The sequence below is a fragment of the Canis lupus genome, chromosome 29 (genome assembly GCF_048164855.1).
Source record: "Canis lupus baileyi chromosome 29, mCanLup2.hap1, whole genome shotgun sequence".
Taxonomy (NCBI): Eukaryota; Metazoa; Chordata; class Mammalia; order Carnivora; family Canidae; genus Canis; species Canis lupus.
In genome coordinates, this window is record NC_132866.1 from 25,613,126 (window position 1) to 25,635,119 (window position 21,994).

At 44.6% G+C, this 21,994-nt stretch overlaps 2 protein-coding genes across 2 annotated transcripts in view; one reads left to right on the plus strand and one right to left on the minus strand.

The window, feature by feature from the left end:
• Positions 1–1,717: 1,717 nt before the first annotated feature.
• INA (internexin neuronal intermediate filament protein alpha) lies at positions 1,718–15,910 on the minus strand. The gene is made up of 3 exons (XM_072805499.1): positions 14,747–15,910; positions 5,018–5,142; positions 1,718–3,730 (listed from the first exon to the last, which is right to left on the minus strand). Exons 1-3 carry the CDS (start codon positions 15,809–15,811, stop codon positions 3,418–3,420), a joined length of 1,503 nt encoding a protein of 500 aa, XP_072661600.1. The 5' UTR covers positions 15,812–15,910; the 3' UTR covers positions 1,718–3,417.
• NT5C2 (5'-nucleotidase, cytosolic II) overlaps positions 15,717–21,994 on the plus strand; it is a 146,865-nt gene continuing 140,587 nt past the window's right edge. Inside the window, exon 1 of the mRNA XM_072805491.1 lies at positions 15,717–15,869. The gene's annotated coding sequence lies outside the window, so the exon portion shown is untranslated. The remainder of the gene's footprint in view (positions 15,870–21,994) is intronic.

The following is a 21,994-nucleotide window of genomic DNA, read 5'->3' on the forward strand; positions in this document are numbered from 1 at the left end:
GGCGCAGCGGTTTGGCGCCTGCCTTTGGCCCAGGGCGCGATCCTGGGGACCCGGGATCGAATCCCACATCAGGCTCCTGGTGCATGGAGCCTGCTTCTCCCTCTGCCTGTGTCTCTGCCTCTCTCTCTCTCTCTCTCTCTCTGTGACTATCATAAATAAATACAAATTTAAAAAATACATTATATGTTAGTTAATTGAATTTAAATTAAAAAAATTTTTAAAGCTTTTACTTATTTATTCATGAGACACAGAGAGAGAGAGGCAAAGACACAGGCAGAGGGAGAAGCAGGCTCCATGCAGGAAGCCCGATGTGGGGCTCGATCTGGAACTCCAGGATCACACCCTGGGCGGAAGGAAGACGCTCAACCGCTGAGCCACCCAGGTGTCCCTAAATTTAAAAAATTTAAAAGAGTGTGAGGTTTAAATGAGATAATTCTCTTTATTGTCTACTACAGTGTCTGACACATAGTAGGTAGGTACTGAATAAATTAAAGCTATTATTAGTCTCAGGATGCAGGGGATCTCATTGTCTAATGAATCTGAAAGTCAAATTGGTTATCACTAATGTGCTTTGTGGACAGGCTTCCCTGCCATCTCCTAGACTCAGTTTGTTGTCCTGTTCTGTCATGACAGTTGGTGAAAAATACATATACATACAGAGAAAAATACAGAGAAAAATACATATACATACCCCTATTCTTACTGTTTTAAACTACCTTTTAGGGGATCCCTGGGTGGCTCAGTGGTTTAGCACCTGCCTTCGGCCTAGAGCATGATCCTGGAGTCCCGGGATCGAATCCCACGTTGTGCTCCCTGCATGGAGCCTGCTTCTCCCTCTGCCTGTGTCTCTGCCTCTCGCTCTCTCTCTGTGTCTCTCATGAATAAATAAATAAAATCTTAAAAAAAAAAACCAACTACCTTTTATCATATGTGTTCTCCAGTTCATTTTCAGAAATGTTCAAGTTAAGCTAGTTAAACCATTATCCAGGCACAGAATATATGGTCTTGCATCATTTGATTTCTTCACTCCCTGCCATAAACTGTCCACTTAGTGCATGCTGTGTTTTAGACAGTATAAACACATGCAGGCTGTGTAATCCCAAGGCCTTGGCAAAGGAAACAACTCTAACTATGGATGCAAGGAGCAGAGAAGATAAATTCCCAAATTATTTGGGGTATAGTTGTCTCACTGAACTTAAACAATGCTTTCTTTTTTAAAAATTATATTTTTTAAAGATTTTATTTATTTATTCATGAGAGACACACACACACACAGAGAGGCAGAGATACAGGCAGAGGGAGAAGCAGGCCTCATGCAGGGAGCCTGATGTGGGACTCGATCCCAGGACTCCAGGATCATGCCCTAGACAGAAGGCAGGCACCAAACTGCTGAGCTACCCACAGATCCCCTTAAAAAATATTTTGAGAGTGAGCATGAGCAGGAGGAGCAGCAGGAGAGAGAGAAGCGGACTCCCCCTGAGCAGGGAGCCCATTGGGGGGGCTCAATCCTAGGACCCTGAGATCATGACCTGAGCTGAAGGCAGCACTTAACCTACTGAGCCACCCAGGTGACCCCTCTTCTTTTTTGAGTAAGCTCTAGGTCCAACATGGGGCTCAAACTCATGACCCTGAGATTGGGTTGCATGCTCTACTAAGGCAACCCAGCACCCCCAAAACAGCACTTTTCTCAACTGCAGCAAGAACCACAAGACACAAGTTATGTTGGTGGGATCGTGTGACTTTTAATTCTTATCTTACTAATGTTTTACAGTAAGTGTGGGTAGTAAAGACAGGGATGGAGTGAGGGAAAGGAAGAAGAAAAAGTATCTTTCCAGTTCCTCAAACAATTGAAGCAGGTGCTAGGATAAATAAGTTCGGTAAAAGCGTCGCACCCTATCATAACAGAACTTTGAATGGAGGTGTGTGACAGAGACACAGCAACTCTTTAGGTCTCTTGGAAGTGACTGTGGGAAAGAATTAATGCTACATCAAACTTGGCACATGTGGACGACAGGGCGATGCAGCGGCTACACAGTTGGGCAGATGAAAAGTTGGCTCTCCAGAATGGACTTGCTAGCACATGAATAGAAGCATGTGAGCCTCTTCTCTAGTCTTGAGTGTCACTATCTCTCCAGGAGGGGGAGGAGACCCTACCAACCATGTAGCTATGGGGAAAGTCTGGAGCAGGATGCTTAGAGAAAAGAGAAAGATTTCCTTTTGTTTGCTGGTGGTGTTAATTGACCAGGTGATTTCTTTTACTTTTGGGCGGTAGCATTGTGTCCTGGTGATAACATAATTATACTTAGCACTCTTAAAAGGCATAGGAGAGTGAAAGCAAGGCCTTGTGAAGACCTAGACAATGGGAAACGGGATTCCTGGGTTCTAAGGGTAAAGGGCATGATAGAGCTAATTCTAGATCACCACAAATGAACTCACACAGATCAATGAGACCTTGGCTTTTTCCATTCACACAAATACGCCTCTTCTAGCTTATACTACTAAATCTAAGGTCAGCTTAATCACAGCTTGGGGGACTATTACTGTGTTTCTAAAGTTAAAGTGAATAGCTACATTCTTAATACTTTTTTTTCCCTAATTAAATGGATTTGAATAAGCTGAAAGCCTAAAATCTAGGGATTCTTTTCATCATTTGTTGGGGACAACCCTTAAAACATATCACTGCCATTTTTCTTTACTTATAGAATTGGAAGGACGTGAAATGGGCAGGGAGAAGTCATTACACGAATCACAGAAATGTTCAACATGCATCTAATTTTACCATTGAACAAAGAGAGCTAAAGGGGGTAAGTTCTTTACAGAAGAACCTAAATGTGTTTAAGGGGGGAAGAATACTACACTAGCCTTTTTTTTTTTCCTGAATGGAAGAAAAGGATACATGAAATTGTGAGGAGAGGAAGTGTCCATTAAACAAACACCCATCACTTGTGAAGCAGTTTTATCAGAGTGGCGTCTAATGCGGGCCATTGGTTTATCTTTGGCAGTGATCTGATGGTTTGGGAACCTAGAGTGAGACTATATAGCTGGATAAGATCTGGGCATAGTGAGCGAACATTAAGTTTTAATTTCAATTCACAGCAAATGATGATGATCACAGATTTAGCACCGTAGTTTGTACTTCCTCTGTACCTGAATCATCTAACGCTGTGAAGCCTGAGCTTTAGGTGAGAAAGCTGAACTCTTAGATAACTCCTCTGTGATTGCTCTAGGGCTGCAGTTTGCTCCAACCTACGGGGTGGTTTTCTTATTAGAGAAAGTATTCAATGCTAAATAGGAGAGACTGAAGCCTTGAAGACATTTTACAGTGGTGACAGGTGTTTTGGTTCAGGAATAGGCTCTTTAACAAGTCAAGTGCATATTATCCCCTCTTAAGCATTAACTTTTTTTTAAGCAACATAATTATATTTTTTGGCTTGAAGTGGTGCTTTCTTCTATAATTGATTTCTCCGTTTTCTTAGTAGATATTACTGTCTCCTCCAGTATTTCTTCAAAACTTTCCCCTATCTGGGACGTTTTCTTAGAGGCTGCCTTAGAAGCCTCTTCCTCCTCCTCCTCCTCTTTCTTAAGAGACAGCCCAGTGGATGAGACTTTGGAGGTTGTAGAACTGAGGATTCTAGGTGGGAGCAGATAAACTGGATTGGGGGGTGGATTCAGCCCTGAAATGCTTAATCCACTGGTGCTAAAACGTGTCTCTTCACCTTCCAGCAGTTTCCTGTAAATCCAACAGAGAAAAAGTCTTAGGAAGTCAACTAGTAACTTTTTTAAAAAAAGAACTTAACCCTCCAGCTCCTATTCATTTTAAAAGATTTCATAAGACTGCTGTTTCTCATGAGGTTGAGACCAATAAATATTGAATTCTAATGTTCAAAGACATGGAGTTTATCCAGCACATGCATACACATCTGCATGTGTAGATGCACATCTACTGTATGAGTGCATCTTTAGCATCAGCTGTGTTTAAAGCACTGTCAAAGGGAAATCTAATCACAAATATGTTCAAAAAGGAATTTTTGTACAATTCCCCTTAGTCTCATCACACCCATTTTTGGCACTGAAGAGTCTACAAAGCTCTAGGGAGAAGTTTACTAATCAAAACCTTAAGTGCAACAAGGATAAGGAGGTAAAAAGTCCACAGAGGAGGAAGGAACTGCCTAATTCAGCCTGAACTTCAGAATTGTGTTTTTTCAATGTAGAGGAGCACAAAAGGAATGGAACTAGCAACTTCAAAAACTAGTGAATGCAGCTGTTTCCAATAACAGACTTCTTCTCAGCCTAGCCTAACCAGCATGGTAAGAGTGGCCCCAATGCCTTGTTTCTCATATCTCTAATAATTTTTATCATCTCTTTAAAATCAGAAACTCAAGACACTATCAAATACTCTTGGAGTTTTGTTTTGAATAAGTATACATAATGTAAAAGAAAAAAAATCTCAGATCTGGACTGAAGTTGAGCTCTTCCATTTACCAGCACTGTGACTTAGAACAAATTACACGATAAATCTGTGGTTCAGGTTTCCTCTTCTGCAAAAAATATGACTGGATACCTAGATAATTTAAATACATATCTACTATAGTGCCTGGCACACAGTAGCCATTCAAAAAACAGTAGTTACTGTTATTACCTTTTTTCTTAAGGTAAATGTTCACTTGAACATTGCATGAGTAGAAATCCAGAGGTATACCTCCTCTGTTAGAATGTTCTATGTTGTATCAACCCTATTTTTAAAAGATTGTGATGGGTTCTATTTCAACCTATGGATACTCACGTTATCTCCTTAAATCCTAGCAGAGGTAAGTAGACTACTCTAGGACTAGTTAGGTGAAGTATAAACAAGTTGAGGGACAGAAGAGTCAGCTCACCTGGAAGGCACTAGGGATGTCTTTCCTCATCCCCTCTTACCCATCAGAAATCAGAGAGACTAAAACCACCTATCCACTAATTTGGGTAGTGTTGCCCCAGGTGACTGGATCTGCTTGGGTGAGCATGTCCTTTGAAATACCTGTAAGCTGCTATCTCAATATCAAGAGCCATTTTGACATTGAGCAAGTCCTGGTATTCCCGAAGGTGGCGTGCCATCTCACTCTTGGTGTTCCTCAGATCATTCTCCAGCTGCCCGATGCTATCCTGAAAAGTGACATATTCAACATATTTGAACCAGCTGAAATTTAGTCAGATTTCCACAAAACAAGTATTCTCAACCCTGACTACACATTAAAAATCCAGGCCTGTCCCCCAGCCCAGATTCTGATTCATTTGTTCTGGGGTGGGGCCTCAGCATCTGCACTCTTTCCTAAGGTCCCTAGGAGATTTGGATGTATGGTAAGGGTTGGGACCTTCGATTGTGTGGCACATGGTTCTTGAACGAACATCATGGAGATATTTTCCTCTCTCTCTTTTTAAACTTAGACCTAAAGCTAATACTACACTGTATGTTGACTGAAATTTAAGTAAAAACTTCAAAAAACAAATAAACTTACTTCTCATCCCTCCCTTGCTTACTGTATTGCTTCTGAATAATTCAGTTGTTACATGTCCTTTCCAAAACCCAAAGCCCCAGGTTAGGAGCTTAGATTCAGAAGATTCCAACTGTGAAAAGCACAGAGAGGACAGCAAGTCTTCTCTGTCTCTGTTCGTTTTGATGGTTTCCTGGAAGCCTGCTGCTCAATTACCCTACCGAGAGCATTTCACGGGACAGATTACAGAGGAAGCAGAAATACTCAATGGAATTTCTTTAACCCAAGTGGCAGATTGAAATTATATTTTTAAAAAAGAAACTAAGGGGGGATCCCTGCGTGGCTCAGTGATTTAGCGCTTGCCTTGGAACCGGGGTGTGATCCTGGAGCCCCGGGATCGAGTCCCACATCAGCCTCCCTGCATGGAGCCTGCTTCTCCCTCTGCCTGTGTCTCTGCCTCTCTCTCTCTCTCTCTCTCTCTTTGTCTCTCATGAATAAATAAATAAAATTTAAAAAATAAAAAAAATAAAAAATAAATAAAAAAGAAACTAGGGACCCCTGAATGGCTCAGTAGTTGAGCCTCTGCCTTCGGCTCAGGGCGTGATCCTGGGATCCAGGATTGAGTCTCATATCAGGCTTCTTGTATGGAGCCTGCTTCTCCCTCTGCCTATGGTCTATGCCTCTCTCTCTCTCTCTCTCTCTGATGAATAAATAAAATCTTTAAAAAAAAAATAAATAAATAAGAAACTAGAGGACACCTGGGTGGCCTGGTTATTTGGGCAGCTGGCTCTTGATTTTGGCTCTGGTCATGATCTCTGGGTTGTGAGATCAGGCCCTGCATAGGGCTCCTTGCTCAGTGCATAGTTGGTTTGGGATTCTCTCCCTCTGCCCCTCCCCTCCACTTGAGATCCTGCTCATTCTCTCTCTTAAACAAACAAACAAATAAATAAAATCTTTTAAAAAACTAAAAATAAATAAAAAAGAAACAAGGTCCATATAATAGTTTTGCTCCAAATTCTTTCAGGTGCAAACCCAATCACAGAAAAATAGCTTTACATTAAAAAAAAAAAAATATATATATATATATATTTATTTATTTATTTATTTCAGAGACACAGAGAGAGAGAGAGAGAGAGAGCGCGAGTACATGAGTGGGAGGGGCAGAGGGAAAGGGAGAGAGAAACTCAAGGTAGACTCCCTGCAGATCACACAACCCTGAGATCACCACCTGAGGAGGAACCAAGAGGCTTAACCGACTGTGCCACTAGGTGCCCAAAAAATAGCTTTAGATTTCTGATTCTTGAGCAGCCAGAGGGGCTTTTAAACATTTTTTTAAAGATTTATTTAATTAGTTTAGAGAAAGAGAGTGTATGCATGTGTGCACACACAGAGGGGGAGGGGCAGAAGGAGAGAATCTTCAAGCCAACTCCTCACTGGGTGCAGAACCCAACTCTGGGTTCCATCCCACGATCCATGAGATCAGGACCTGAGCAGAAACCAAAAGTTGGAGGTTTAACATAATGAGCACCCAGGTGCCCCCAGAGGGTCTTTTAAAAACACAGCAGATCCTTGTTCTCCTGCTTGGAACCCTCTAACAGCTATTACAATAAAGTCCAAATTCCTCAGCATGGCCTATACTACTTCCTTTGCTCCAAGTGCTTCAGCCTTCTCTTTTGCTCCTTAAAGTTACCAACTTCATTGCTGTCCCAGACCCTTTAGACTAGTTACTTCTTCTGTTTGGAATGCTCTGCAGTGGGTCTTCTGTGGCCGACAGAGTCATCGAAGATTCAGGGCAAATGCCCTCTACCCGGTCTTCTTTTGTGTCTAACTTAAGTACCCTTTCCACACTGATCTAGCATGCTATTTTACCTCAAGCCAGGGCAGTGGGTAGCCCATAAAGGGGCTTTGTGCAAATGAGAAACAAGCACCTCTGGTGGGAGGACAAATTAGAAGCAAGCACATACTTGCACAAGTGGCCACTCTGCTCTCAGCTATTATCATTACCTGAAACTTTCTCGTTCATTTATTACTTGACTAGTTTCTTTTCTTTTTTTTTTTTTTAGATTTATTTATTTATTCATTCAGAGAGAGCGAGAGAGAGGCAGAGACACAGGCAGAGGGAGAAGCAGGCTCCATGCAGGGAGCCCGATGTGGGACTCGATGTGGGACTCGATCCCGGGTCGACAGGATCACACCCCGGGCTGCAGGCGGCACTAAACCACTGCGCCACCGGGGCTGCCCGACTAGTTTATTTTCTGTCATCTTCCTCTATCTCATGCTTTTTCAACCTAGGCACTGTTGACATTCTGGGCTGGATAATTCTTTCCTGGTGGGGGGGGGGGGGTTGTCCTGTGAATTGTAGGATGTTTAGCAGCATCCCTGACCTCCACCCATTAGTAGCACACACCCTCCCTCCCAGTTGTGATAACCAACAATGTCCCAGACATTGCTAAAGGTCCCCTGGAAGGCAAGTCACTCCTGTCAGAGAGCTACTGCACTACAATGTAATTTACATAGAAACAGGAGCTGATTCTGTTTGGTTCACCTCTGGAAGCCCAGATCCTAGCACAATGCACACTGCAGATGCTCAGTGAGTAACTGTTAAATGAATGAATGGTGTGCTACATGAGCACTTCTTTTCCTCTGACTTAAAAAGATATGAGCAAATAATGCATATAATTTAGTTGCAGGGGATCCCTGGGTGTCGCAGCGGTTTAGCGCCTGCCTTTGGCCCAGGGCGCGATCCTGGAGACCGGGGATCGAATCCCACGTCGGGCTCCCGGTGCATGGAGCCTGCTTCTCCCTCTGCCTGTGTCTCTGCCTCTCTCTCTCTCTCTGTGACTATCATAAATAAATAAAAAAATAAAAAATAAAAGTAGTTAAGCTAATTTAAAAAAAAATAATTTAGTTGCAACCTTGTCGACACAAAGAGCACAGCAATTTACAATAATTTTTGTGAAGTGGAGACATAGAAAACTATCAGAAACCTCAAGAAGTGAGTGAGTGAGGGGCCCTTGTAATTTCCTGTGTGGGGATGATGACATGATGGTTGAAAACAGGGCTGCTAACATCAGAGGGTGCAGACTTCCAAATCAAGAGAACCTGCAGAAAGAATAGAAATTCATGCCTCCTACCTGTTCTATAAATATTGACAGGAATGCTGCAAAGGAGAGACTCAATTAACTGATGGGTGCAGAGCAAGGAGTGACAAGCAGCAGGGAAAATACATATTACACGGACAGTGATGGAAATATTCCAAAACGTGTTCAGAGATCATAAGGGCTTCAAATGATTTTTTTTAAATTTTATTTATTTATTCAGAGAGAAAGGCAGAGACATAGGCAGAGGGAGAAACAGGTTCCCTGCAGTCTCTCCTATGCGAGACTTGATCCCCCATCCCTGGACCCAAGATCATGCCCTGAGCAGAAAGCAGATGCTCAAGTGCTGAGCCACCCAAGAGCCCTGGGCTTCAGATGATTTTTACCAAAAATGTTACTTGATAGTTGTTACTTGAGATTAAACTAACCTACAAGCAGGTCTGCTAGTGATGCACCTAGGGATAAGGGACACAATATTACTGTGGCAAAGGGAAAAGGGTAGAAGAGGAAGATGACTTCTCCTTATGCAAAGGACAGGAGAAATGAGATCTGAGAAAAACAGGAGGATTGCATCAGGACCTTTGGGTTGCATTTCTGGCCCTGCCTCAAATATCCAACATACCTCAGTTAGTTTTCTGTGTTTTAGTTTCTTCAAAATTTCCATTTCTACATATGGAAAATTATAATGTTTATTCTTTTCTGAGGTATTCTGAGATCCTCAAGTTAGGATTCCAATTTAAGGTACCTCATATGATCATAGAAGTCCATTATCTGTTAAATTAGATAATGGGCATTAAAACAGCACTTGTCACATAGAAATTGCTCAATAAATTGTTAAGATCATACCATGTGACTTATACCTTTTTTAATCATATGGACAAATTAATCATGAGCCCACAACCCCTTGGATTACTTAGGAAAGCAAAGCAGCATATAATAAAGCTTTAATATTAGTTGAAGGCACATTCCTTTAAGTACCAGGTTAAATGATTATTATTTTATTTTATTTTATTTATTTTATTTTATTTTATTCTATTTTATTTTATTTTTTTTAAAGATTTTATTTATTTATTCATGAGAGATAGAGAGAGAGAGGCAGAGACACAGGCAGAGGAAGAAGCAGGCTCCATGCAGGGAGCCTGACGGGGGACTCGATCCCAGGTCTCCAGGATCACGCCCTGAGCTGAAGGCGGCGCTAAACCGCTGAGCCATCCGGGCTGCCCTAAATGATGATTTTAAATAAAAACCTTTCTAAAAGGGCTTGTACCATTTAAAAAATATATTATTTATTTAAATAATCTCTACACCCAACATGGGGCTCTAACTCATGACTCTGAGATTAAGAGTGGCATCTTCCTCTGACTGAGCCAGCCAGGTGCCCCAGAGGTGTTGTACCATTCTTAATTAGAACAAACATAACGCAACCTTTCTTAGCAACTACAGATTATGATAACGATCAATTATTTTCCTGTCTTTTATCTTTGAGGTCAACTGAGGTGTATCAGATTGTTTATTTCTACCTAATGGCTCCCAAAGAACAGTGTTTGCATTAGTGCTTGCCACTTACTGGTTTTCTTTGTTCTGAAAGTTGAAATAGGGCAGCCCAGGTGGCTCAGCGGTTTAGCGCCTTTAGTGCCGCCTTCAGCCCAGGGTGTGATCCTGAAGACCTGGGATCCAGTCCCATGTCCCTGCATGGAGCCTGCTTCTCCTGCCTATGTCTCTACCCCTCCCTCTCTCTCTGTGTGTGTGTCTCTCATGAAAAAATAAATAAAATCTTAAAAAAAAAAAAAAGAAAGAAAGTTGAAATAATGCTACTCATTCTTGATGATGTCTGACTCAGTTGGTCCTTCTTCTCTACCTTGCAGCATGCTTGAAACTCAGCAGACAAAGCACTTTAGGATCATGTAAAGCAAGAATGAATAAGTTAGGAGCATCAGAGGGGTCAACTTCCCAATATGTGACCTGGACATGGAGGTTTTGTCTCATCAGCAGCATAAGGTCCTTTTTAAGACAATATTTTTGTTTCAGAGCTGTGTTTGCTGAATAAGAGGTTGTTGGGAGCTGAGTTCTAGATAGAGGATATTTCTTTGAATGTTTACATTACACATTTCACACATCTAATTTATGGGTCAGAGTAGACAAAAAGCATGACTTTGCTCCTTTTGGAAGGAATTGGGCTGACTGCTGACCATTGCTCTTCAATGTCTAGTCCCTTTGTTTGTGCTCTCTTCCCCCCACCAGACTGTCTCACATTGCCCTTCAAAAGCCCTGCCAAAGATGGCCTCCAGCTGGAAATGTGAGCAGAACACTGCAGTCTGCCCCCTCCCCCAACCACGCAGCTGCTGCTGGCTTAGCCTGAGGGAATGGCAGAGGCACTCCCAGTTCCAGCTGGGGTCTCTCCTGGAGTAGCAGCTAAGATGAGTGCTGAACATCTTCCCAAGGGCTGGAAGGATGCAGGCCAGGAGGAAGAGAAAAACATGGCCACACAAGCATCTGCAGTGGAGAAAAGGAACCACAAACAGTGCTATGGATTTCATCACTTTTAGGAGCCCTCAGGCAGGCCAGTGGTAGTAGTGAGTGCAGCACAGTCTGAATGAAAGGGCCCATCCAGAATGACCGGGTGAGGAGAGAGGACTTTTATATGTGTACCACCTATATGCCTTATTCTCCTTCCTGTCTTCGCTTTCTTTCTTTCTTTTTCCCTGCCATACTTTAAAATCTTGCATTAGGGGGATCCCTGGGTGGCGCAGTGGATTAGTGCTGCCTTCGGCCCAGGGGTGTGATCCTGGGGTCCCGGATCGAGTCCCGCATCAGGCTTCCTGCATGGAGCCTGCTTCTCCCTCTGCCTGTGTCTCTGCCTCTCTCTCTCTCTCTCTCTCTCAAATTTGTTTATTTAAACAAATAAGTCTTTAAAAGATATATAAAATAAAATAAAATCTTGCATTATATGAGCTGGTTTATATTGTGAAATGAGGTTTAGGTTAGCGCACCCCAAAATCAGTCTGAGGAACAATAGGACGCAGCGCTTTTGCATATTCCTGGGCCGTACCTGTCATCTACTGAATCTCGATCATTGGAAATAAGCCTGATAATCTTTTTTGTTAAGCCCCCAAGTGATCTTGGTGGATCCATGGGTTTAGGAATGACAAGTTTAAATTTATTTCTGTAAAGGAGCTATCAAGGTGGCGTTGGTGACAGTAATACAATAAGACAGGGAGGAGCAAAAACAAAACAAAACCAAAAACATATAGAAGAGTTGAAAAGAAAAAAGGACCAAATGTAGTTTCTTTTTGAATTCTAATTTCATAGATAAATCAGACCATAGATTTATATGCAGCCAGTGTCACCCCCAATCTCCAAGGGGCCAGCTATTTCATTAGGTTGTATTCCAATCTCATACCAGAGAGAAAGCAGACTTGGCTCATCTCCCTGGGGAGCATTAACTAATGGGGAGCTTGATTGTTCAGCAAGGACTTTCAAGGAAAGCTGCAGCTTTCCAAGACTGACCATAGTACAGGGCCAGGGCCTCTAGTATCCTGCAAAAACACTGTTAGGCATCTTTGGCAGAACAGGGCCTCTAGGGTGGTAAAGCAGTTATACAGGAACCAGATTTGCCCTGGGCCAGAAATGGAAAAGGGTTCAGCTACAGTGGGTGGCTACATTTGGCTTTTGAAGACAACTAGCTCAAGCTCTTCAATTTCACCTGTCGCCTGATTTGGGTTCTCTCATATATCATTGTGTACTCACCATGTCACCTTGAATCATTCTTTACCCTTTCAAAAGTGTAATAAGCTTTCTGCCCTTGAATAGGCTGTCAGCATTCTGGGCAGGGAAAATGTGACTTTAATGGGGCCTTCCTCTGCCTCTGAAAGGGTGGAAAGCTTGCAAAGGAAAATAGGCCTATCACTAATCTCTGAAGCAGAAGAAAGAGAACAGCCTCCCATAACTGCAGTGAAAGGGGAGGGAGGAGGGAGAGAGAGGGCAAGAAAACAATAGCGGAATCTCACCATGCAGAGGGAGGCTTTTCATCTTGGCCAGTAGAACTAAAATTGTTAGAGAAAACAGCCAGAGGATACTCTTGTGACTTTAGGCCTTCAGGATAAGCAGGTGAGGATGTGAGCCCTTCCCCAGACTGAAGTCCCAAGGGGTAGGAAATAGCTTTATGTTGTCTCATCTGGTCTTCCATTCCACCAGCAGGCCCACTGAGGTTCTGAAGGCTAATGCTGATGGGGGCAGCACTGCAGAGCTGCAGATGCCGCAGTTTCTGTAGGTTTTTTGTTTCCTGCAGACTGTGTCTGGATGACCCTACTATTGTCTAACACTGAAAGCCTTTTAAAGCAAACAAAACAACTCAGATGATATTTTCACTACCTCTTAGAAGATAGGGTCATACCAAGTAAACAGAGGGTATGGCAAAGCCCAAATCTGATGGCAGCTACAGGTAAGTTATCCTTTTTTTGTAGAAATACTGGGCTAGCCCTTCAGAAGACCACCTAGCTCATCTTTTGAGGGTGCTAGAACACATGAAGTCTCAGTTAACTAAATGTGATTAATTCAATCCATGGAGGAGCTAGGCCAAAAAGTGAAAAATTCAAGTTATAGCTTTTTTTTTTTTTAAACCAAGTTACAGCTTTTGAAGCAGACTAGAGGTGGACCGTAATTCCAAATAACCAAAAACAAATGGTCCAGGCAAGCTTTCTTCCTTTAGCAAAGGGGACAATTTATAATGCATAACAAATACCTGCACTCCAATAATCATTCTTTAGCTGCAGGCTAAAATAGTACTTTTGAGGTTTTACTCCTTTCTTGGTTCTATTTTTTAAATGTTCCCAAACCCTATTAATTCCATCAAGAGTAAACTTCGATCTTGGCTAGAACGAATTATTGCAAATTTTTGCATTATTATCATCCTACCCAAAGGAGCTTTGATTGGACCTTGAAACTGAACCACCCTATTCCTTTCTTTTCTCCTGCCTCTGTCCTCTTTGTGGTCATAAGCCCAGAATGCCCTATATAGTAAAACTGAAGATGCAGCGGCCTTTGTTTGGAGAGGAAAGGAAGAAAGATCTAATCAATACTTTCATAGGAGCTTAAAGGACACACAAAAAGGAAAAAAATAAGTAGCCTATAACAAAGATAGAATCACCCATCGCTGTAATTTATCACATGCATTGAGGATGGAAAATTGTTAAGGAGACGTGAATTTTCAGGTGGGACCTCAATGCTGCTGAGCATATTAAGTGTTCTTTGCTCAATGCTAAGCCATCCATGATAGTGAAAATTGATGCTGTCCATGAGGTGACCCTTGATTGCAGGTAGCCAAGACTGTTGTGAGGGTGTTGCAGAAGAAAAAAAAAAAAAAAAAAAAAGCCCAAAGCAGTTAATTGCCTAGAGAGTCATAACTAGGGCATGAGACAGGAGACGCATCTTTTCTGAGATGGAAAGAAGTTTAGATCAGCACCGAGGACAGCGCCCTGACCATTCTCACTTGCTAAGCGGTAAAAAGCTTTCTTTAGAAAGAAATATCTCCAGTAGGTAGACAAGGTAACTCTGTGTGTGCGTGCGTGCGTGTTGGGAGGGGAAGAGGTAGAGCAGAGCGGCTGTAACTAGCCCAATCACTCAGCTCCTTGGCTCCCAATCTCTACTCTTTTGAAGGCGAAAGTCAAGAACCCTTCCCAGTTCAGTCCAGCGTTCTCTCCAGCACAGACCATACTCCATAAATATCAATTCCCGGGTGCACAGAAAGCCTTTCAAAGTCAACCAAACAATCCAGACAGGAGAGACAGCACTGCAACATGAGAGGCTGTAACCCAGCTGCACTGGGTTCACTCCTACTTTTGGTGGGGGGCTGTTTTTTAAGTCGCCAGGATGTTTATGTCCACTAGCGGGACATAAGGAAGCATTCATTAGATTTCTGGACTCTGTAAAACATAAGATTAAGGGTTTTTGTTTTGTTTTGTTTTGTTTTCTAGAAGGGCCCGGACAGGGATATGACATGACGGGCAGGGAAACAGGGTGACCAGGGCTCTGAAAGGTTTAGACTCCAGGGCTTTTTGTTTGCCAACGCCTCCAGTTGGGGCTCCTCCTCCCTTCCCCTCCCCTCGGTTCCTAGGGAGAGTGCAGGTAGGTGGGGGAGAGGGCAGGGCGCCCCTCCCTTTGCAGCGTTCCAGCCCTTACCTGGTAGCTAGCCACCTCTGCGCTGTGCCGCTCCTCCAGCTCCAGGATCTGCCTCTCCAAGGACTCGTTGGCCCCACGCAGCCCCTCAATCTCGATGGTGCGTGCCTGCAGCTGGCGCCGGTACTCGTGAATCTCCTCGCGGCTCGCCCGGATGGCCTCGGTGCTGCGCGCCGCCTGCTCGTTCAGGTTGGCAAACTTGGACTTGTACCACTCCTCCGCTGACTGGAGGTTCTTGGCAGCCAGGGACTCATACTGCGCTCGGATCTCCCTCAGCGCCGAACTCAGGTCTGGTTTGGCCACAGCCACGTCCACCTCGGCCGCGGCCTGCGACGACGCCTGCAGCGTGGCCAGCAGCTCGGCCACCTCCTCGTCGTGCACCTGGCGCACGAAGGCCAGCTCGTCCAGCAGCGACTCCACCTTCTTCTCCAGGTCCAGGCGGGCCAGCGTGGCGCCGTCCACGTCGCGCTGCTGCGCCTTCAGGGCGCGCTCGGCGCCTTCGCGCCCGCGGCTCTCCTCCTCGCAGCGCGCCCTTAGCCGCTGCACCTCCTCGGCCAGCCCGTCGCGTTCCAGCAAGGCCTGCGCGCGCGCCGAGCTCGCCTCCTCCAGCTGCGCGCGCAGGTCGCGCAGCTCGCGCTGGAAGAGCTCGCCCACGCGCGACGGTTCGGCGTGGCGCTGCCGCAGCGCGGCCAGCTCGGCCTCGAGCGCGCGGTTCTGCGTCTCCAGCTGGTGCACCTTTTCGATGAACACCGCGAAGCGGTCGTTGAGGCCTTGCAGCTGCTCCTTCTCGTTGGTGCGGATGATCTTGTACTCGTTGGTGCGCGCCGCCGCCTGACTCAGGTCCAGCCCGTCGGACGCCGGGGTCCGGCGATAGGCCAGGCCCAGGCCGAGCGACGCGGCCGAGGAGCAGGCGGCCGAGGAGGCCACGTTGCAGCGGGACAGCGACTGCGAGCGGAAGCCACCCGCGCCCCCGGCGCTGGAGAGGCGCGAGGACAGGCGAGAGCCATCTCCAAACACCTTGCGGTAGGAGGAGGAGGCGCACAGGTAGTGCTCCGAGCCGAAGCTCATGGTGCCGGGACCAGGGCCGGGAGGACGGCTGCGGCGGACGACACGGGCCAGAGGAGAGGTGCGCCAGCCGGGGCGCGGCTGGGCGGTGTGCACCGGGTTTTAAGGCGCCGGGGCTGGGGCGGCGCGTTGGGGGCGGAGCTCCTGCTCGGGGGCTGGTGGAGAGAGGGAAGCGGGGCATCCAGGAGCGGGGGCGGGGAAGCGCAGAGACTACTGCAGCTGCGCGCGCCGCGGACCTGGGGCGCCGAGACAAAGCGATTTGCGTGGGAGCCGCTCCCTGCCCGCCGCGCCCCTCCCCAAGAATCGTGTGGCTTGGAAGTGACTTGAGTGGAGTGGCGCCTAAACGACCGGGGCTTCCCAGCCGCAGACCACCGGGCCCTGTCGCCTCCCTTAACCCTGTCCTTTTTGCCCCCTTTAACCCACCCGGAGTTACGGTTTTCCGGGAGGTGACCCGTACGCCCGCCCGTCCCTCCCTGGGAGCTCCTGAGGGTGAAACCCTGTTTTTCCAGTTAGAGTGGGGACTTTGTCTCTTCCCTCAGGCTTTGTCCCTTTCCTCAGCCAGCTCGGGGTTCCCAGGGGGTAGAGTGGGTCTACGTCAGAGAGCATCTCATCAGCTGTCCTCTGCATCTCTCGGAAGCACCCAGGGCCGGTGGCTGGGCCCAATGCCTGTGACGCCCCAGAAAAGAGGGGACATAGATAAAGAACACGGGCCTGAGTTGCAGATAGAAGAAGGAAGCGCAGGAAAAAAAAAAGCTGGGGTGTCTGCAGTGGACAAAACTGAAGTGCCCCTGACATTTGTATAAGCAAGTGGATTTCCCATCCGCAGACCACACACCCGGCTCTGGCGCTTCCGTCGACCCTGTCCTCTTTGCTTTCCCCCAGAGTTAGGGTTTTTCTGGGAGGTGACCCGTAAGCCCATTCCCATCCCAGAGCTCCCAATGGGGATGGGATCACCACAGTCCCCACAACTCTCCGTTGAATAATGCCCACCTTCTGAATTCATTTACGTTATCTATCTGGCCCTGTAGGTATTAGAGATTTCAGGCTTTGTAAATCCTACTCTAATTTAGGAGCACCTCTTCCTAATTTAGGAGGTCTCTCTTTGAACAAAAGAGGTCTCTGCAAATATTAAACTCCAGGATCAGAGAAGAGTTCCGGCCACAGGGCAGACCCACACAGGGTGGGGGTGGGGAGGTCAAAGAATGGGATTTGGAGAGGTGAGGGCTGGGCGGAGTCAGTGTAGGATTTAGTGTGCACTCACCTTCTAGCTTATAGTATCTCTCAGGATGCAGCTGTGGCTTAGGAGAGGGAGTAAGAAGAACTTTTTAGTAGACTCCAGAATTCCAGACTAAAGGCCTTTTTGATTTGGATCTCAAGGATAAGCTTAACTTCATGTGGGAAAATATTACCTGAGACAGGCCACTAAAGGAAAGAGAAGGGAAGCCCTGCAGGACTTTGGAACATACTTCTTGGCATTATGCTTCATGTCATGGAAGATGATCAGGCCCTACCACAGCCTGTCCCCCCCAGGTTCCTTATTACAGACCAAGACCTTAGCTTAATTCTGTGTTCACTGGGCTCGGAAATACCTGGTAAAGTGAAGGGCGGAAGAATGCTAGCTAACACTACTAAATGATTACTCTCTGCTAGCCATTGTGCCAGGACTTTTGCATAGGTTTCTTTCCTTCTGGCTACTCTTCAGTGTGACCCTTTACCCCCATCTAAGAGATCAGAAACCAGGGCTCAGCTCCAGCACTCTGCACAAGGTCACTAGCAAACAAACATACATTCTTTCCTCACTACATAATTCTACTTCTTGGAGCAATGGGGCTGTTGAAGTCTCATTAATTTCTATACAGCCAGCAGAAGGCTAAGTGGGCTAAGTTTTAGCCAATAACAACGTAGCAGGCTTGTTTATAATTCAAAGAGTCAGAGGTGATGGGTTTGAATTGTGGTTTCTGTACTTATCAAGCTTGTAGAGAAAACAACACCTATCTCCGAAGGTCATGAAAGATTGAGTTGATGCATGTGAAGGTGCTTTGTAAATTGTATAGGTATAAGGGGTTCACATCAATATTATCCTCTTTCAAATAAAGGGGCATTTCTTCCCATCTACCATCAACAGGATATAAATCTGGGTTTGTGATGGGATTGCAGCAAACTGTCCACCATTTCCTTGCATAGGCCTTCAGGATGTCCCTTGGCAAAGAGAATACATCCAACCTTGATTGGAGTCCCTGAGGCCAGCCTGAGTGTGATAAGTAGGAACAGCCACATATAACTAGATCTTGCTTCTGGGCTATAATTCCAGTCTTATTTCAACCATGTTATTCATGACTGAATAACTAAAAATTAGTGAAATGTCCTGGTTGGAATTGTACCTCTCTTTCTCTTTCCGTCCTCCCAATACAAGCAGTACTCCAAAGGTAAAACACAAACAAAGCAGAAGTGAGGCTAAAGGCCTCAGTAATCCAACAAAAAGGGAGAGTGGCCTAGAAAATCGAGAGTGGGCTGCATTTTGAAATTTCTAAACAGTTTATCTTATATTCCAAACTGAGATTCCCTCATGGGAATTGGATCTCCCCTTTCTTGGCATAGCACCCCATAGGCCCAGATGTTTGGCTTTAATATTTTTAGCACAAAGCTCTATTACCAAGGAGTGAGCCTGGCTGAGCCTCAAACCACAGTTCCTTCCAGCTGGCCAGGTTTCTTGAGGGAGTGCCTTGTCCTGTGCGAAAGCTGTGTCTTTATCTTCCTGTAATGTCAGACTCAGGCACCGCAGACATATGGGTTCGTTATCCCCAGGTTCTCTCTCATGCCACATCCTCTGTGGTCTTTCTGTGGCTTTTGGCAATGCTCACTACTCACCTTGGTTTCGGAGATTCAGTTTTTGGCCTTCTGATCTTCCCTCATAAACTCTTTTCCAGATCTTATGTCTCCCAGGGGCAAGGAGGCTAGTGGTAAAATTCTCTCCATAAGAGATCTAGTTTTGCATCATGGCTCTTTCTAGCCATGGGACTTTGGTTTTTTTTTTTTTTTTAAGATTTTATTTATTCATAGAGAGAGAGAGAGAGAGAGAGAGAGAGAGAGGCAGAGACAAAGGCAGGGGGAGAAGCAGGCTCCATACAGGATGCCTCACGTAGGACTCGATCCTGGGTCTCCAGGATCACACCCCAGGCTGCAGGAGGCGCTAAACGGCTGTGCCATCTGGGCTGCCCTAGCCATGGGACTTTGAATAAATCACTGTTATTTGCTGAACCTTAGTTTCTTTATCTGTAAAATTTCAATGAAACTATCCTCCTGAGTGATTTCTAAATCTGACTGCTCATTAAAAGTCCTTGGGAACTTAAATTCTGATTCTTGGGCCTTACCCCAGACCTTTGAATTTAGTTCTGAGAAGCCTTTGACCTGTCATGGGATTTCTGTGAGGTTCAAATGAGATTATATATACAGAGTGGGTATTCAGTGGCTGCCATGTGCATGCTCAATCAATGGTGGCTGTCAGAACTATTATCTTTATTCATTCAACAATTATTTCTGAGTGCAAGGTACTGGACTAGGGTGCTAGGAATAAGTCAGATGTGGACTCTGCTCCACGAGACTAGAATTCTAGCAAAAACAAAGAGAGATTGAACAACAAATTAATTAACAAATTAATTATTGTAATTAACTGTGCTCTGAAGGAGAGTACAAGTTGCTGTGGGGCATATGACAAAAGGCCTGACCTATGCCTATGATGCTCAAATCCATATTCCAGTTTCCAACTTTTAATTTATTTTTTAAATATTTTATTTATTCATGAGACACAGAGAGAGAGAGAGAGAGAGAGAGAGGCAGAGACATAGGCAGAGGGAGAAGCAGGCTCCATGCAGGTAGCCCGATGCGGGACTCAATCCCAGGACTTGATCCTGGGACTCCAGGATCATATCCTGGGCCAAAGGCAGGCGCTAAACCACTGAGCCAGTTTCCAACTTTTAAATTCACATCTCCAGCTGTCTGTTGGACATCTCCTGGATGGTTACTGGTCTTCAAGTACTATATATTTAAAACTGAATGTATCTAGGGCAGCCTGGGTGGCTCAGCGGTTTAGCACCACCGTCAGCCCAGGGCCTGATCCTGGAGACCTGGGATCAAGTCTCGCGTTGGGCTCCCTGTATGGAGCCTGCTTCTCCCTCTGCCTGTGTCTCTGCCTTTTTCTCTCTCTGCGTCTCTCATGAGTAAATAAATAAAATCTTTAAAAAAATTAAAACAATGTATCCATCCTTTAGTGTCTTCCCCCTAGCCCACTTCTTGATGTTGACTTTTCTGTCCTACTCCTGTTTGTGCAATTCTCTCTTCCTGGTATTTCTTCTTCTGCCCGAACTTCAACTATTGAAATCCTGAAGGCCCAATTGCCACCTCCTCCATGAAGCCTTCCTTCATATTTCAAATATAAGGTAATCCTTTCCTCCCGTGAACTCAACTCCTCCTATCCATAGCCTTTGCAATACTCACATCATTCATAATTACCTACCATCTTCTGCTGTTGATTATTTGTGTGCTTGTCTAAACTTAACTGAAAATCCCTCAAATACAGCTCTGAATACTGTGAATCTCTCCAGCATCTATCACAGTATTAAACACATAGAAGATGAAAAAAATGGTTGAAAATTCTTCTCTGTACAACCACTTGGGAAGAATCTTTGGCATGACACCAAGGGCACAACCCATAAATCAACAGATTTGACTTTGTCAAAATTAAAAATTTTTTGTCTGCAAAAGACCTTATTAAGAAGATAATAAGACAAAAAAAAAAGATGATGGAAAGACAAACCGTAGCCTGGGAGAAAATGTTTACAAATTAATTATATATCCAACAAAGGATTTGTATTCATAATATATAAAGAACTCTAAACACAACAGTAAGAAACATTCCAGTTAGAAAATGGGCAAAAGATTTGAACAGACATTTTACCAAAAGGAATATACAGATGAAAACATGTTCAAGGGCAGCCCGGGTGGCTCAGCGGTTTGGCGCCGCCTTCGGTCCAGGCCATGATTCTGGAGACCCCGGATCGAGTCCCATGTCGGGCTCCCTGCATGGAGCCTGCTTCTCCCTCTGCCTCTCTCTCTCTCATGAATGAATAAATAAAATATTAAAAAAAAAGAAAAGATGTTCAACATCACTACCCATTAGGGAAATGCAAATGAAAACTCCAATGATATATACTATCTACTTACTAGAGTGGCTGGGACAACATATGATACCAACTGCTTACAAGAATTCAGAGCATCTGGATTTCTTATCTGTTGCGGGTAGGACTATAAAATGGCACAGCCACTCTGGAAGACACTTTGGCAATTTCTTATAAACATATGCTTACCATATGACCCAGCAATCTCACTCCTGAGTATTTAGCCTAGATAAATTAAAACTGGGGCACCTGGGTGGCTCAGTCAGTTAAGTGGCTGCCTTCAGCTCAGGTTATGATCTCAGAGTCCTGGGATTGAGCCCCATGTTAGGCTCTTTGTTCAGCAGGGAGTCTGCTTTTCTCTCTGCTCCTCCCCCCCCCCCCCGCCATCTGACTCATGATCTCTCTCTCTCTCTCTCTCTATTAAGTAAATAAACCCTTTTAAAATGAAAAATGAAAACCTATTAAAAAAATCTGTACATGAATGTCCATAGCAGCTTTCTTGATAATAGACAAAAACAGAAAACATCTCAAATGTCCTTCAACAGGTGAGTGGATAAACAAACTGTCCAATATGATACTATTCAGTATTGAAAAGAATCAACCGTTTAAAAAATATTTAAAAATAAAAATCAACTATTGATGAATAATTCACAACAACTTGGATGAATCATAAGGGCACTGTGCTGATCTCAAAATGTTACATAATACATGACTCCATTTGTGTAACATTCTCAAAATGACAAAATTATAGTGATGGAGAACAAATTAGTGGTTGATGGGTTAAGGTTTGAGGGAGTATGTGACTATAAAGTGGTAACATGAAGGATTTGTGTGTGTGTGTGTGTGGTGATGGAACTCAAATCTATACATGTGAAAAATTCATAGAATGAAAGAAAGAGAGAAAGAAACTGAGAAACCTAGTGAAATCCAAATAAGATCTGTAGTTGAATTAATTTGCTGTGTCAGTGTCATTTTCCTGGTTTTGATAATGTATTATGGTTATATAAGATGT